The sequence below is a fragment of the Peromyscus eremicus genome, chromosome 2 (genome assembly GCF_949786415.1).
Source record: "Peromyscus eremicus chromosome 2, PerEre_H2_v1, whole genome shotgun sequence".
NCBI lineage: Eukaryota > Metazoa > Chordata > Mammalia > Rodentia > Cricetidae > Peromyscus > Peromyscus eremicus.
In genome coordinates this window covers 150,999,581-151,012,655 of record NC_081417.1, presented here as the reverse complement: position 1 = coordinate 151,012,655, position 13,075 = coordinate 150,999,581, and the positions used below count along the sequence as shown (strand labels likewise).

General features: G+C 56.1%; 1 protein-coding gene across 2 annotated transcripts in view; it reads left to right on the top strand.

The window, feature by feature from the left end:
• Positions 1-1,368: 1,368 nt before the first annotated feature.
• Pax7 (paired box 7) overlaps positions 1,369-13,075 on the top strand; it is a 93,863-nt gene continuing 82,156 nt past the window's right edge. The window contains exons 1-4 of one of the 2 annotated variants that reach the window (XM_059256234.1): positions 1,369-1,453; positions 3,889-4,124; positions 4,686-4,815; positions 5,643-5,771. In XM_059256234.1, coding sequence (XP_059112217.1) covers positions 1,369-1,453; positions 3,889-4,124; positions 4,686-4,815; positions 5,643-5,771 — 580 coding nt within the window. Of the gene's footprint in view, positions 1,454-3,888; positions 4,125-4,685; positions 4,816-5,636; positions 5,772-13,075 lie in introns of both variants that reach the window. The other variant, XM_059256232.1, reaches the window with a different exon arrangement.

The following is a 13,075-nucleotide window of genomic DNA, read 5'->3' as shown; positions in this document are numbered from 1 at the left end:
GACCCAGGTTTACCACCTCGGGCTAGGTATGTCCTGCTGGGCTTCTCCGAGCTGCTAGGTGAGACCGGAGGAGTAAAGCCTGACGTCGTACCAGAGAAGTAAAAGTCCTTCCCCCGACATCACCCCAGTATGTTCCCCCAGGGAAGGAGTCGTTGCCAAGGAAAGTGCAGAGCTGGTGAGTTAATAAGAGAAGAGGAGGACTCTAGTCCCAGAGGCCAGAGACCACGACAGAGGGCAGAGAAGCGCCCAGCCGCAGGCCGGCTTTCCTACACAGCAGGAAGACTGCTAAGAGCAGTCGGGAGAACCCGGGCCGCCGCCGGGGAGCACGAGACCATCCGTTCATCTCCGGATCTCACTTGTAAGAAGTTGTCCCCGCCCTCTCTCTGGGCACCCCCAGCCCACCCCATCCCTGGACTCTGCTCCCTCTAATTTCACCAGAGGTTCAAATTATCTCCCTCCCCTGCCACCCCCTGCAGAGAGAGAGAGAGAGAGAGAGAGAGAGAGAGAGAGAGAGAGAGAGAGAGAGAAACGAAGTCGAGTTGGAGATTAGAAAGGAAGAGAAAAAATATTCGTTGGTGACTTCTTTTCGTTAGCAGTCCCCTCTCCCTCCCGAACTGGCCCCCTTCCCTCCTCATGAATAAAAGAAAAGTCCGAACCTATCAGATCTCTCTGGCTGTCGCCTGCTCCCTCCCCTCCCCTACGGTTGAGCACTTTTGCACAACTTACCCAGCTGATCGCTCGCGCCCCCTCGCTTTTCCTCTTCTCACCCCCAGCCCTGTCACTCGGGTCGCCTCCCCTCCAACCAGAAACCCGAGCAGACGCGCGTCCCCGCTCCAGTCCTCCCGGGGACAGGGTGTGAGGGCGAGCAGAAAGAGGCGTGGAGAGGAGGGATCCAGGGGAGGAGGGAGCCCGAGCCAGAGAATAAATATATAAATAAAGACCCAAAGAAATCCACTCCGTAGCCTCTCGGCTCAGGAACTTCGGCTGGGCGCGCGGGAGCGAGTGGCCCGCAAGGCGCAGCTGGGGACCGGGAGCCCGGCCTGCAGGGCCCGTGGCTGCCAGTGTCACTCGGCTCAACTTCTGGCCGGGCCTGGCGGGTGGAGGCGGACTTGGGGTTGGAGTGTTTGTTTGTTTGAACTTCCTGGTCGCCACCTCTCCCCCACACCTCCGCCCCCACCTCACCCCCCCTGCACAGCTTCTGGAAGGGGCGCGTCTGCAGCCGGGGGGGGGGTGCAGAAGGGAGGGGGAAGAGGCTGGGGGGGCGGGGGGAGAAGAGGAGAGGAGAGGAGGATCGCAGCAGGGGTGAAAGGAAGAGACGCTGAAAGGTTTCTCCAGCCGACTCTGGATTCGTCTCCGGCGTGCGCAGGAATGGCGGCGCTGCCCGGCGCGGTTCCCAGGATGATGAGACCCGGCCCGGGGCAGAACTACCCGCGCACCGGCTTCCCCTTGGAAGGTAAGAGCGCGCAGGAGGCCTTCACCGGGTACCCCGAAGGCCTCGGGGGTGCACCAACCGGGGAGCGGGCGGTGGGTCTTCCTGGCTCTGCTGGGTCCCAGTCTTCGCGTGCGACCCGGGAAGTTTCTGGAGCCAACACTTGTCGGTTTCTCCGTGGGCGCCGCTGACCCGCGGCACGGGCTTCGCGGGTCACGGGCGGCAAGCCTTTCCCCGCAGGGTGCGACTCCCCGGGGAGTTTGAAGCTGGTCCGTTTCGCGTCCCGATAAATTCCAGTTTGGCCCACTATTTTCTGACACTTTGCGGAGTCTCTGCGCAGTGCCGCCAGCTTTCTTCCCTCGTTTTGAATCTGTCCCTCAGCCTCGGGATGGGGTCCTAAACCCTTTTATTTCGAAATACCTACAAGCGATACTCTATTCCTACCCTACCAAACTGTCCGCTTCCTCCAAAGCAACTTACTAACCGGCTTGTCTTTTGGGCCCGGAAACAAGCTAATTGGAAATAATACATAGTACCGTATTTCCCCGCAAAAACAAAAACAAAAACCCAAAACACAACTTTTCCCTCGCTCTTTCTAAAGTCTGCAAATGTCCCGGAAGAGAAACTCGAGACAGAGAGAGGGTACAGCAATGTCCAATACAAGGAGGGGACTGTCGTGGTGATGAAACATTCAGCCAAATTCTTCAGCCACTCGAGGGAGTAGAAGGGACCAGCAGGCGGTGACGGGCCCGGGGAGGAGAAAGGGCCCCTTTGCGCCCCCCTCCTCCCTTTTCTATTTAAACTGATGGAAGGCTTTCAGCCAGTCACGGAAGGGTCATCAGGCTTCCTCGGGTCAGGCAGCCCGGGGTGTCACGGCAGCGGTTAGAAATGGCGTGCCAATTTTATTTTATTTTTTAGTCGCTCCTCTTGCTATTATGCGGGCCTCTCTTGCGGGTGCGGGAGGCTGGGGAGAGAAGGTGAGAAGGGTCTGTCTGGCAGCCTGCGATCTGGGGAGGGAGACCCCCCTCAGGCAGCGAGAAGCCGCCGGGTCCCCGAATTAGACAGAGGCGAAGAGAGCGGGGCTGCGTGATCAAGTGTGCGCGAGCGGCCACGCAGGCGGGAGAGCGCGGCAGCCGGGGATTTGCCAGAGCCCTCTCCTGGAACGAATGCAAGCAAAACAGGCGGCTGAGGACGCGCGAAGGATTAGGACAATATTTGCCCAACATGACGCAGAATACTGAGGAGAGCCGAGTGCCGGTCGCTAAAGTGGCTCTTGAATATAAAGTTGGGCGTTCGAGAGCTCTCCAGCGCTAATGGCGTATCCCGCCACGGAGACCGAGTGACTCTGGCTTGGCGACGCACGATTTCTGATTAAATCCGAGGGTGGCTTCAGATACCTACTTTTACAAAGAGAAATTGGTGGGGGGAGCAGGAAAGTAAGGAGGGGGCGGTAGGAACAGCTCAGCAGCCTGAGCCTTTTCTAGCCTCCTCCTTTCCAATTATTCTATCTGCTTTCTCCGCTTGGGCCGCTGTGAAATCGTTGTAATCTTCCAGATCTCTGCAGCAGCGAGTACCCAAATTGGGGGTATCGAGACCGGATTAGTGCACCGGGTGTCCCCCCAACCTTCTGTGAGAAAATTGTGTAGACTTTGCATTAAGGCCTGCCTGAGTTCTCCCCTCCCCAGAACACATCAGGTACGCCTATCTTCCCGGTACACACACACACACACACACACACACACACACACACACACACAGTGGCCCATCTTCACTGCAGCAAAGACTTCTGGGACAGTTACTGCATTTCTGAGACCAAGTGAGGGTATTTTGGAGCTTGTGGTAACTGTGGCATGTGCCCCCAATTTGTCCCCAAACGAAATGAGAACTTTGAGGGTGTTTGGAAGCAAAGGGAATCCGTCAAGGGATGGCCTGGGCTCCCGGAAGTAGTCCAGGACAGCTTTATGTCACCAATCCTTAAGCTGTGAAGACTTATGGGGGCACAACCCTGGCTGCTTAAGCCAGAGCTGTGAATGTTGGGAGTCAGGAGGCCTACTGATAGTGGAGTCCTGACTGCCAGGGTTGTGGAACTGGCCTGGTGGGCTACATCCCACTGACTGTCAGCCTCTTCCAGAGGCAACAGGCCTGTGACCTCAGGCTATGGCCTCAGAACCATTTGCCACTGTTACTAGGCTCTCTAGTATCTGCCAGACTCCACTCTCGGTCCCTTCAGAAATCCACATCACCAAAGGTGTATCTTCATTTCCCGCAGTGGAGAGTGACTTTGGGGACAAACACGCCAAGACTCTGAAGCCAGGGCCCTTCTCTTTCTCCCTGTAGGAGCCTCCCAGTGCTTGGGGAAGATCTAGGAGCTGTTGGGAGTCTTGGGTCTCGGCTCCCCCTCTCACACACTAACGCTTTCCTGTGTTATTCTCACTCATCATCTTCCCCCTCTCCTCCAGTGTCCACCCCTCTTGGCCAAGGCCGGGTCAATCAGCTTGGTGGGGTCTTCATCAACGGGCGACCCCTGCCGAACCACATCCGTCACAAGATAGTGGAAATGGCCCATCACGGCATCCGGCCCTGCGTCATCTCCCGTCAGCTCCGTGTCTCCCATGGCTGCGTCTCCAAGATTCTGTGCCGGTATCAGGAGACCGGGTCCATCCGGCCCGGGGCCATCGGTGGTAGCAAGCCCAGAGTGAGTGTCTTTGCCTCTGAGGCTGGCAGCAGGCTTTCCCTGGTGTGGGGACCTTGGTTGTCACCTCTCACTAGCTCCTGTCACCCAGCAGCCCTCGGTGTCTGGAAGCTTCCCATGGAAAAGACTGTAGGAGCTCCTCCTTATTGCTCAGATACTGCCCCAGTATTTGAAAATTTGAAGGATTCCTTAGCTGGGCTTTAGATTGTCCAAGACTGTGAAGCCGATAATCCCTCACCGGAATTTCCCCACATCTGCCCCAACACCATACCTCCACCCTAGCCAGAGGAAATCTGCCTGAGGTGCTGCCTGAGGTGGTGAGGGGGGAACCACAGGGTTATGAGTTAGATTTTATTTCATTTTATTACTTATCCCTGCCCCCACCGATGCCATCCTCGGAACCAGGAATGGTTTCTTTGAAAAACCTGAAGTCCGTCTCAGGAGGAAGGGCATGACCACAGGAGCAGCAGGCCTGGCTGGGAGCTTCTGGGAGGTTGATACTAAAACTATTTCCCTCCCCCACCCCATCTCTCCATTCCTGCTACCCCACCTCCACTTCTGAAGCAGGTGGCGACTCCGGATGTGGAGAAAAAGATTGAGGAGTACAAGAGAGAAAATCCCGGAATGTTCAGCTGGGAGATCCGGGACCGGCTGCTGAAGGACGGCCACTGTGACCGCAGCACGGTGCCCTCAGGTGAGAAGGTAGCTGAGCCGAGGACGGCAGAGCTGCCAGGGAGTCTGGCTGGAGACTCGGAGTTCAGGGCTGGAGGGTGGACAGAGGAAGGGGATGGGTGGGTGGCACCTGGGAGGAAAATAGTTCAGCGTGGAAGTGAAGCGAAAGCAGGGGGGCTTGAAGGAAGAGGAAAACAGGAAGTTGGGAAAGGAGACGTCCAAAGAAGGAAGGAAAATGGGAAGAAAGGAGAGCGGAAGGGAGATGGGGATGCCTAGAGGAATTGAAGAGAAGTTAACCTTGAAGGTGGGGTTCTCTTGAACTTCGGGGAAAGTGATCTGGAGAAGAGACACCTGCCTCAGGGAGGTTGATGTCCTTGGCACACACACTCACACCCATTAGCACCTCTATTTTGAAGCTCAGATCTCAGACGATGCTGTGAGGAGGAGGAAAGCTACTCAATTTGTTTCTGACTGTGTAATTGTGTGCAAGCATGCAGGGCCAGGACACACCTGCGTAGCTGCAGCAAGGGCAGGGGTTTTCTGGGTCGCACTCGAGCGGTGGGCATGCTGTGAGTGTATTCAGAGCATGAGGTAGGGTCAGGCCCCTGATGAGGGTACAAGGGTGTGTACTGAGAAGCACTAGGTGGGTGCTCTGTGGGCTTACCTGGACCTGGACGTGCACGCCCCAGGAGTGACCTAGGTTCCTCCGGAAACCTAAGCCGCTACTGGAGCAAGCCTAAAATGCCTGGGTGCGAGGGAGCTGAGAATGGGTGTCTCTGACCTTTGCCTCCTGGTCCTCTGCCCCAATAACTTATACTCTCTCTTTTGCCTTTAATTTCTGAGGTTTAGTGAGTTCGATTAGCCGAGTGCTCAGAATCAAATTCGGGAAGAAAGAGGACGATGAAGACGGGGACAAGAAAGAGGACGATGGCGAGAAGAAAGCCAAACACAGCATTGACGGCATCCTGGGCGACAAAGGTAAGAACCTGCCGCGGCCTGCGACGCCGCCGGAGACCACGTTTTCCCATGCTGGCGGTGAGGGAATCTCCTGCGGATTAACCTCGGCCACAGCTGGGAAAAAGTCGCAGGCTGCAGGCGGCCGGGGTTTTGAAGGCTTTATGGTGCGCCGGTCTATCTCTCCCCACCAAGCCAGTCCAGGGGATCGCGGCTGCGGGGTAGCACAGTCGTGCGCCTCAGCTGTCACCCCCCCACCCCCCGCCGCGCGCGCACCGGCCCATAGCCTGTGCATCCTCGGGAGCTGGCGTTTTGGCGTCGATCAATTATTTATAGAAAACTTGGGCAAGCTTGCCGGGGCCGGGGGGGGGGGGGTGTACAGGGAGGAGGGCGAGGAAGGAGGAGCCCGCCCGGGGCTCCCTAAATGAATTTGTTAACCAGACCCGCACACGCTTTCTAAACGGTCCCTTGAAACCCCGCCTGACAGCTGACTGACCGCTGAAATCAATAAAAATTAGCTCGGGCCACGCGGGCCGCCTCTCAGCCCCGCATGGCTAGGGAGGAACGGGGGCACTCGAGTGCTTTCCTCTTGGCAAGCACTGTTGTGGCGGGGGGCTGGAGGCCAAGTTCCCAGATGCCAAGGGTCGGTGGATTCAGAGAGAGTCAGGCGCCCCACACCCGCTGCCCAACCTTAGCTAGGCTTTTCTGCGTCGTCTCCCTAGCTCAGCTTTCTCTTGGGAGCTGCTAATGCCGAAGTTTATCTTCCAAGCGCCTGTACCCCGCCTTGGAGAACCCTGCTGTGTTTCTGTTTCTGGATGGGGAAGTCTTTCCTCGTCACCCCTTCCGTAGAAGTTTTCTTGTCTTTGTGAACGTGGGGCCAAAGGGTGGGTGAGTAGAAATGGGGATGGAAGACTTCGGAGCCACAAAGACTAAACCGGGCGGCGCGGGGCGGGGGGGCGGGGGGTCGTCTGGGGAGGGCGCCTGAAACACACATGCCAGGGAGGCAGAATGAATTCGAAAGCCAAGTGTCTTTGGGGAAAGTGGAGGACGTTTACTAAGGATCGCTTGTTGCCCAAAAATTCTTCTGGAGGTTTCTGCAGATTCCCTTCCCTCCACCGCCTGTCTCGGTCTCTCTCTGGTTCTCAGGAGTGCCTCCCAACCTTGAAGATGAACTTCACAGACAAAAGCCCACTTCTAAAGACAACTCCCAGAGACGGAGGCCCAGCCCCCACCAGCCCCCAGTAGCTCAGTCCAAGTGGGGAGGATTGGGAGGAGGCAGCCCCTTCTTAGGGCAGCCTCTTGCAAGAGAAGGGCAGGCTGCTGACACTCTCGGGGCCCCTAGAGGAGCTACTGCACTCCAGGGACAAAAGGACCGGGGAAGAAAGGCTGAGAGCAGTGCCTGGTGCCCTGCTGTGCCCGGCCTGCCAGAGGGGCCTAGGGTCTGCTTCGGGAGGCAGCCTCTGCACGGCCAAGTAGCCACAGGCTTGGCCATTCTGCCCAGAGCCCTGGGACTCCTTCCTGGGGACCCAGGGTTTATCTCAGTTTATCAGAAAGACGAATTGGACTTTTTTTTTCTTTTTTAAAAATCGGTGGTACCGGCAGAGCCAGGCGGATCTCTGTGAGTTCGAGGCCAGCCTGGTCTCCAAAGCGAGTTCCAGGAAAGGCGCAAAGCTACACAGAGAAACCCTGTCTCGAAAAACCAAAAAAAAAAAAAAAAAAATTGGTGATACTACTGGTGGACCCTGAATCCGAATAATCTTCCCAAGGTACATGCTACACACCAAACACCACCTAGGAGTTACCCCCAGGAAGCAGTTGGGATGTTTGAGTTTGTTTGTAGATAGCTGGCATGTGTGTATGAAGGAGGATGTGTCTAGTTCAGTGTGGGATGAAATGCAGAAGTCAGTGGCCTCCGAGAAAAGGAAAAGAAAGAAAAAGGCTTGTGTCTTGAGGAATCCCTCCGACTTAGAGAATTCATGGGCCTCACAAAACCCGGTGAGCCAGCGGCTTCACTGGAGAGAGGGTTTCCCTGACAGAGACCCAGGACACTTCAGGACACTTCGCGCGCCCCCAGGGGTTTAGAAACCAGACTGGACCTTCCAGATGGGGACAGCTGAGAACACCAGTGTTGACTGTAAGAATGAAGTGACTTGCAGGGGGCTGATGTCCTGACAGATCCCCAGGGTTTGTGATGCCGTGGGGTATGAGTGGCACTCAGGGGCTCTGGATGGCTGCGTGAATGCTGGCATCCTCCAGGTGACTGTCTGCCTACCTACACGCCTTTGGATCAGGTCAGGAATGCCTCGGATCTTAGCAGGCAGAGTCTGCAGCTCAATCAGAGGCGACTGTGGAGAGGCTGTGGTGGACTGTGGAGAGGCTGTGGTGGATCAGTTGAGAGACTGTTTTCATCCTGGACAGATCTGGTGTCCGGTGTGAACCCTGGCCGGTTGGCTGGCAGGCATGTGGGGACCGCTCATCTCTCTCTTAGACCCTTAAGACATCGGTTTCCCAGCTGAGTTAAAGACCTTCCAGCCTGCCTCGGGTTGTAGGAGTCCGGGAGAGGACCCAGATGCCCAACCCCCTCCCCACCGTGGGCAGAGCAGGAGGAGGGGTACACACTCACAACTTTGTTTTGGCTTCTTGCTTTTTGACAAATGCTTTCTCCCAGGGTTGCCCCTCTCGTGGCGGGGAGCCACCAAAGAGGGGTTTAAGAGGGCTCCTCTTTAAGCGCTAAAGAGAGATCCCTCCCTGAGTCCGTTTCTTCCTATCGTCCGCTTGGCATTTAATAACGTTAAGACTTATTAGAGCTGGTAATGAAAACTGAGGCTGCTGAATAGGAAGCTGTGTTGGAGAGGGGTGTAATAGCTTCCAGGCATGGTAAGAAACTATTTATCCGCAATCAGTCTTCACTCTCAGAGTTGGAAGCACAAACGTTAAGTTGAAGGGTTTTAAAGCAGATTAAATTGAGCTTTTATTTCTGCGCACTTTCATCTCTGAACGGCTCACTCCTGCTTCCCTTGGGCTGATATTCATGAGACTGTGGGCTTTTTTTTCCCCCTCTTTCCCTCTTATCCTAGTTAAGACTGAGTTATTAGGATTGTTGCTTGTGAGAATTCTCAGGACTGCTGCCGATAGGGGCTGCGCCTCGCTCAGCTTACCTGGGGAAGGAAGGAGACAATTTGCACCCTTGATGGCTTGGACCCTGTCCTCTTCATCCCTCTCCCCAAGAGTCAGGGCATGGGTAGTTCCTCGGAGCCGGCCTGCTAGAGATCTGAGCAGAGAAGGTAGAGGAAGAAGATTGCCCCCAAGAAATTGATAAGGGTTGTAGTCACGGAGAGAGACAAGGTGGAGGGATAGTCAATTAACAATAGCTGTAATACTTGCGGCCCACCCTTCAGGCATCTGACAGGGCTCCAGCGGAAGCCGTAGATGAGCACATCAGACATAGAATTGCTCTGGAGGGTACAAGGCCCAGTGGGGTTATAGTTAACATAAAACACCCCAAAGTTACCGGGGGATGAGAAGTTGTTTTCCTGTGTCACCGGGATACCTATGGGTGTCAGGGTCCAATGGGGGAAGAGTCCTGGAGTGTGAAACGCGGGGAAGGCTAGGGAGCCGAGGGGGATGTGGGGACCAGGACTTCATTTTTTTCCCGGTGGTGAGGACTGAACCAGACAGAGTCTTGCACCAGCCAGGCAAACGTTCTCCCACAGAGCTACCGCTCAGGCCTTAGGTTTGTTTTCTTTGCATTTTCCCCTTAATTTATCTGAAGAAAGGCAAACTTACAGGTGTGGAGTGGGATACGACAGGGAAGGATGGAGAGGAGGGGAGAGCCCGAAGTGTCGGGTTTAGACACTTGTAAAAGGAGGTGGGAAACAATTTAATTTGGCAGCGGCGATGGCTGCTAATGCGGTTTTCGGTCGTTTGCCGCACCGGAGGAAGCTGTTTTGATTGTGTGTACAAGGACCTGCCAAATTTAATTAGGCTCCGGGGGAGCGAATGAATAGGGAAGGGGGGGCAGGGCTCCTCGCGGCCCACACTTTTTCTTTTCTTTTTTTCTTTTTTCTTCTTCTATTTTTTCGGGAGACTTCACACCTGGAAGGGTCGCTGTTGGGGGGGGGGATAGGTGAGAAGGGGCCTGGGAGGGGCCTTGGAGAAGAGGGCTGGGCGGAGAGGGGACCTAGTCGGCCCATTTATCAGGGGGCGATCTGCATTGATTTAAACCTACAACTTCCCTCCTCTGTAAATGTGTGTTTAGAGAAAGGTAATTGACACTCCACCAAATCAAAGGATTACCCCGGGTTGGCAATCTAATCAAACACAGTCCAGGCGGGATTTGAGTCTGTTCAGAGGAGGATCAGCTTCGCATAATGGGGGCTTCGAGGAAGATAGGGGGTGTCAGGCAATTCCTCGGCTTTAGGCAGCGCTCCGCTACGGATGTGGAGGGAACAGAGCAAGCGTGGGAGGGGGCCCTGAAGGCCCCACGGTCCGATGGGGGATGGGACGCGGGAAGGTCCCGTGGTGGTGGGAGCTCCTATCGAGGGGGTGAGCCCACACTGCGCTGACAAGACCCCCCCATCCCCCTGAACCCAAGACAAGAGTGAGGAGGAGGGAGCTGAGACTAAACGGCACTACAATGAGGCGATAACTGTTACAAAGGCGAACACGCGCTCGCACGCTCGCACGCTCGCAGCCTCGCATCCCGCGGTAAATAAAGTCTGCAAACTGCGCTCCAGATAAACGGGTGCCTAAATCTAGTGTGACGGGCCAGGAGAGAAGAGACAGAAGGAGATAAGATTGGGGAGGGGCGACGAAGGAGCGTAATCTAATAGAAGACATTCAGAAAACAAACTTTATAAACAAGAGAACCAGCGAGTGCCGAGAGCGCGAACCTCACAGGGCCACAACCGGCCGTTGGGCCTGGTTGCTGGGGATGCCTCGGGGATACTGGGAATGCTGGGGAGGGAGGGGGTGTGCAGGGGCTGGGCGCGGGAGATGGGGGGGGGGGCACGTTCAAGGAAGAAGCCCTGGCCGACAGAAGTTGTTGGAGTCTAGCAAGTGGGGTTCCCCGCTGCGAGGACGCGCGGGTTCTGTGTTCACCTCCGGGCACGCACCCGCCGCGCAGCGGCCATTTCAAGGCGTTTGTACCTAAAAGATTCGTGTGCACAGAGCGGCAGTTAAAGGAATTAGATATTTACCAGTTTGAAATAAGCCTGCCTAAGAAGAAGAGAGAAGAGACACACACACACACACACACACACACACACACACACACACGCACGCACGCACACATTGAAAAGATGAGACTGGGGGAAGACTTCAAACGAATTCATCATTTGGAACGGTGAAGGGAGATTTACCAGACAGTATTGGGAAGTTATTTAGATATTAATAACACATTTTCCTGAGGCGCGACCACGGCAGCCGTCTGTGCAGCTCTCCAAGCTATTTGGCTGGGTAAAATATGGGCGTCTCAAATGTTGGGAGGCGATAAGGCAATCGGGCCAACCCTGGTCCTGAGTCTGCAGCGCAAGAGCGTTAAACCCGGATTAACCTCCCCCACCCGCCACCCTCCCCTTTCACAGCTTTCCAAATTTTTGAGTGGAATTTACATGGAAGGGTTTTTAAGCACATATAGCGAGGCCACAAGGCAGTGAGGTGACTATTGGGACTTTGATTTTTATTTAGGAGCCTCTTTCTGAAAAACAATTGTTACACGTTAAATTGCATATTGATATTACATAAAGCACAGAGAGGACCGAGGAAATGACAGTCTTTATAAAGTTGCGATTTGCCGTAAGTCCTTGGCCATCAACAAAGTTAAGGCAGCCTTGGCCCTCAGCCCCAGGTGAGGGCATCTTAGGATGTAAACCCGCAAACTAACAGGCTGAGAACAATTGGACTGCGAGGAGGGGCTCCTGCTTTGAAACCCCAAAGGGAAGGTTCTCTCTGGGGCCATGAAGGCCTGACCAAGGGGGGGGGGTGCATTCCGGGAATTCCTGAAAAATAGCCACATCTCCTCCCACTCCACTAATGGGGTAATTAGGAAACCCAGTTGGGGACCCAAAGTGATTGGAAGACTGAGATGCCCCCCTAAGTTTCTGTTACTCTGGGCCCTCCTTCTCTTTTTCCTTACCCCTAACTCCTGCTGAACATGGGGAGGAGGTGGAAATGGGGTCAGCACTTTCTGACCCGCTCTGTTGGGACTGGCCCCACTGGGGTCAGGCCGGGGGAGGGAGGAAACTCGCCTTCCCAAATCTAATCAAGGCAGAACGGGCGACCTAAGGGGGAAGCTGCACCAGCAGTAGCTAGATCTCTCCATAACTTCAAACAAAGTGGGGCTGGGGAGAGGCGAGACCGGGTTGCGAAGGGGGAAAGAGCTGAGGGGAGGGAGTGGGGAGGGGAGGGGCCTGCAGGAGGAAGAGAAGGGGTCGAGGGCAAAGGGGAGGTGGGGGCCAAATGAACGGGTGTGGGGAGAGAGATGTGAAGGCGGGGTCAACAACTTAAGCCCAGGAGGAAAGAGAAAGCCTCAGATGATCCCAGCAGCCTCGGGAGGGGTGCGGGAAAATTGTGTGCGCCCCAAATCTGGTTTCGAAGTGCCCCCGGAGCGTGTGTTTGGTCCTTTAGTGAGACAGCTAGGTTGAGCTCGGGCAGATTTCCAGGGAGCGGGAGGCCGCCGCCGCAGGTCTCTGGAAGTCCACTGCAGCCGTGAATTGGCCTAGCGCGTCCGAGGTCTAGGGTCAGCCGGGTGGCTCCGGTTGCCAGGCCCTGGAAGTACGCGAGGCCTGAGTCCGAGTGGAGAGCCCTGCAGCGGTGGGATGGAACGGTGGGGACCCGGAACCCTAGACGAGAGGAATGAGAAAGTCGGAGAGAGTCTGCAGAAAGGGCGCGACCGTGGAGAGCCACGCAGGAGAGACGACTGGGAGTGGAGTGTGGGGACTGCTAAGCAGCTCCAAGGGTGTGTGTGTGTGGGGGGGGGGGGGGGGTTCAGGACAGCAGCTGGAAGGACAAAGGGATGCAGTAGCCGAGAGGCAGACCGGGTCTGCGAGCGGCGGGCTGCAGAGCTAGCGGGGCCGGCCGGCGGGTCGCAGCGCTTTTGATCCTCGGCGTTGGGTGACATTAGTACAAAAGCAGCTCATCGTATTACCGCGCGGCCCGGCGGCTTCCCGGGATCCAGCCGCTTAATTAGAGGCAAGCGCGCCGAGCTGGTGGGGCGGGGACCCGGGCGGCGCGCTGCGACACAGCGCTGGGCCTCGGCCAGCGGCTCAGCGGTGCGCGATTCCCCCTCAACCCCCCACGCCCCCAGCCGTGAGCCCCGCTCTCGTCTT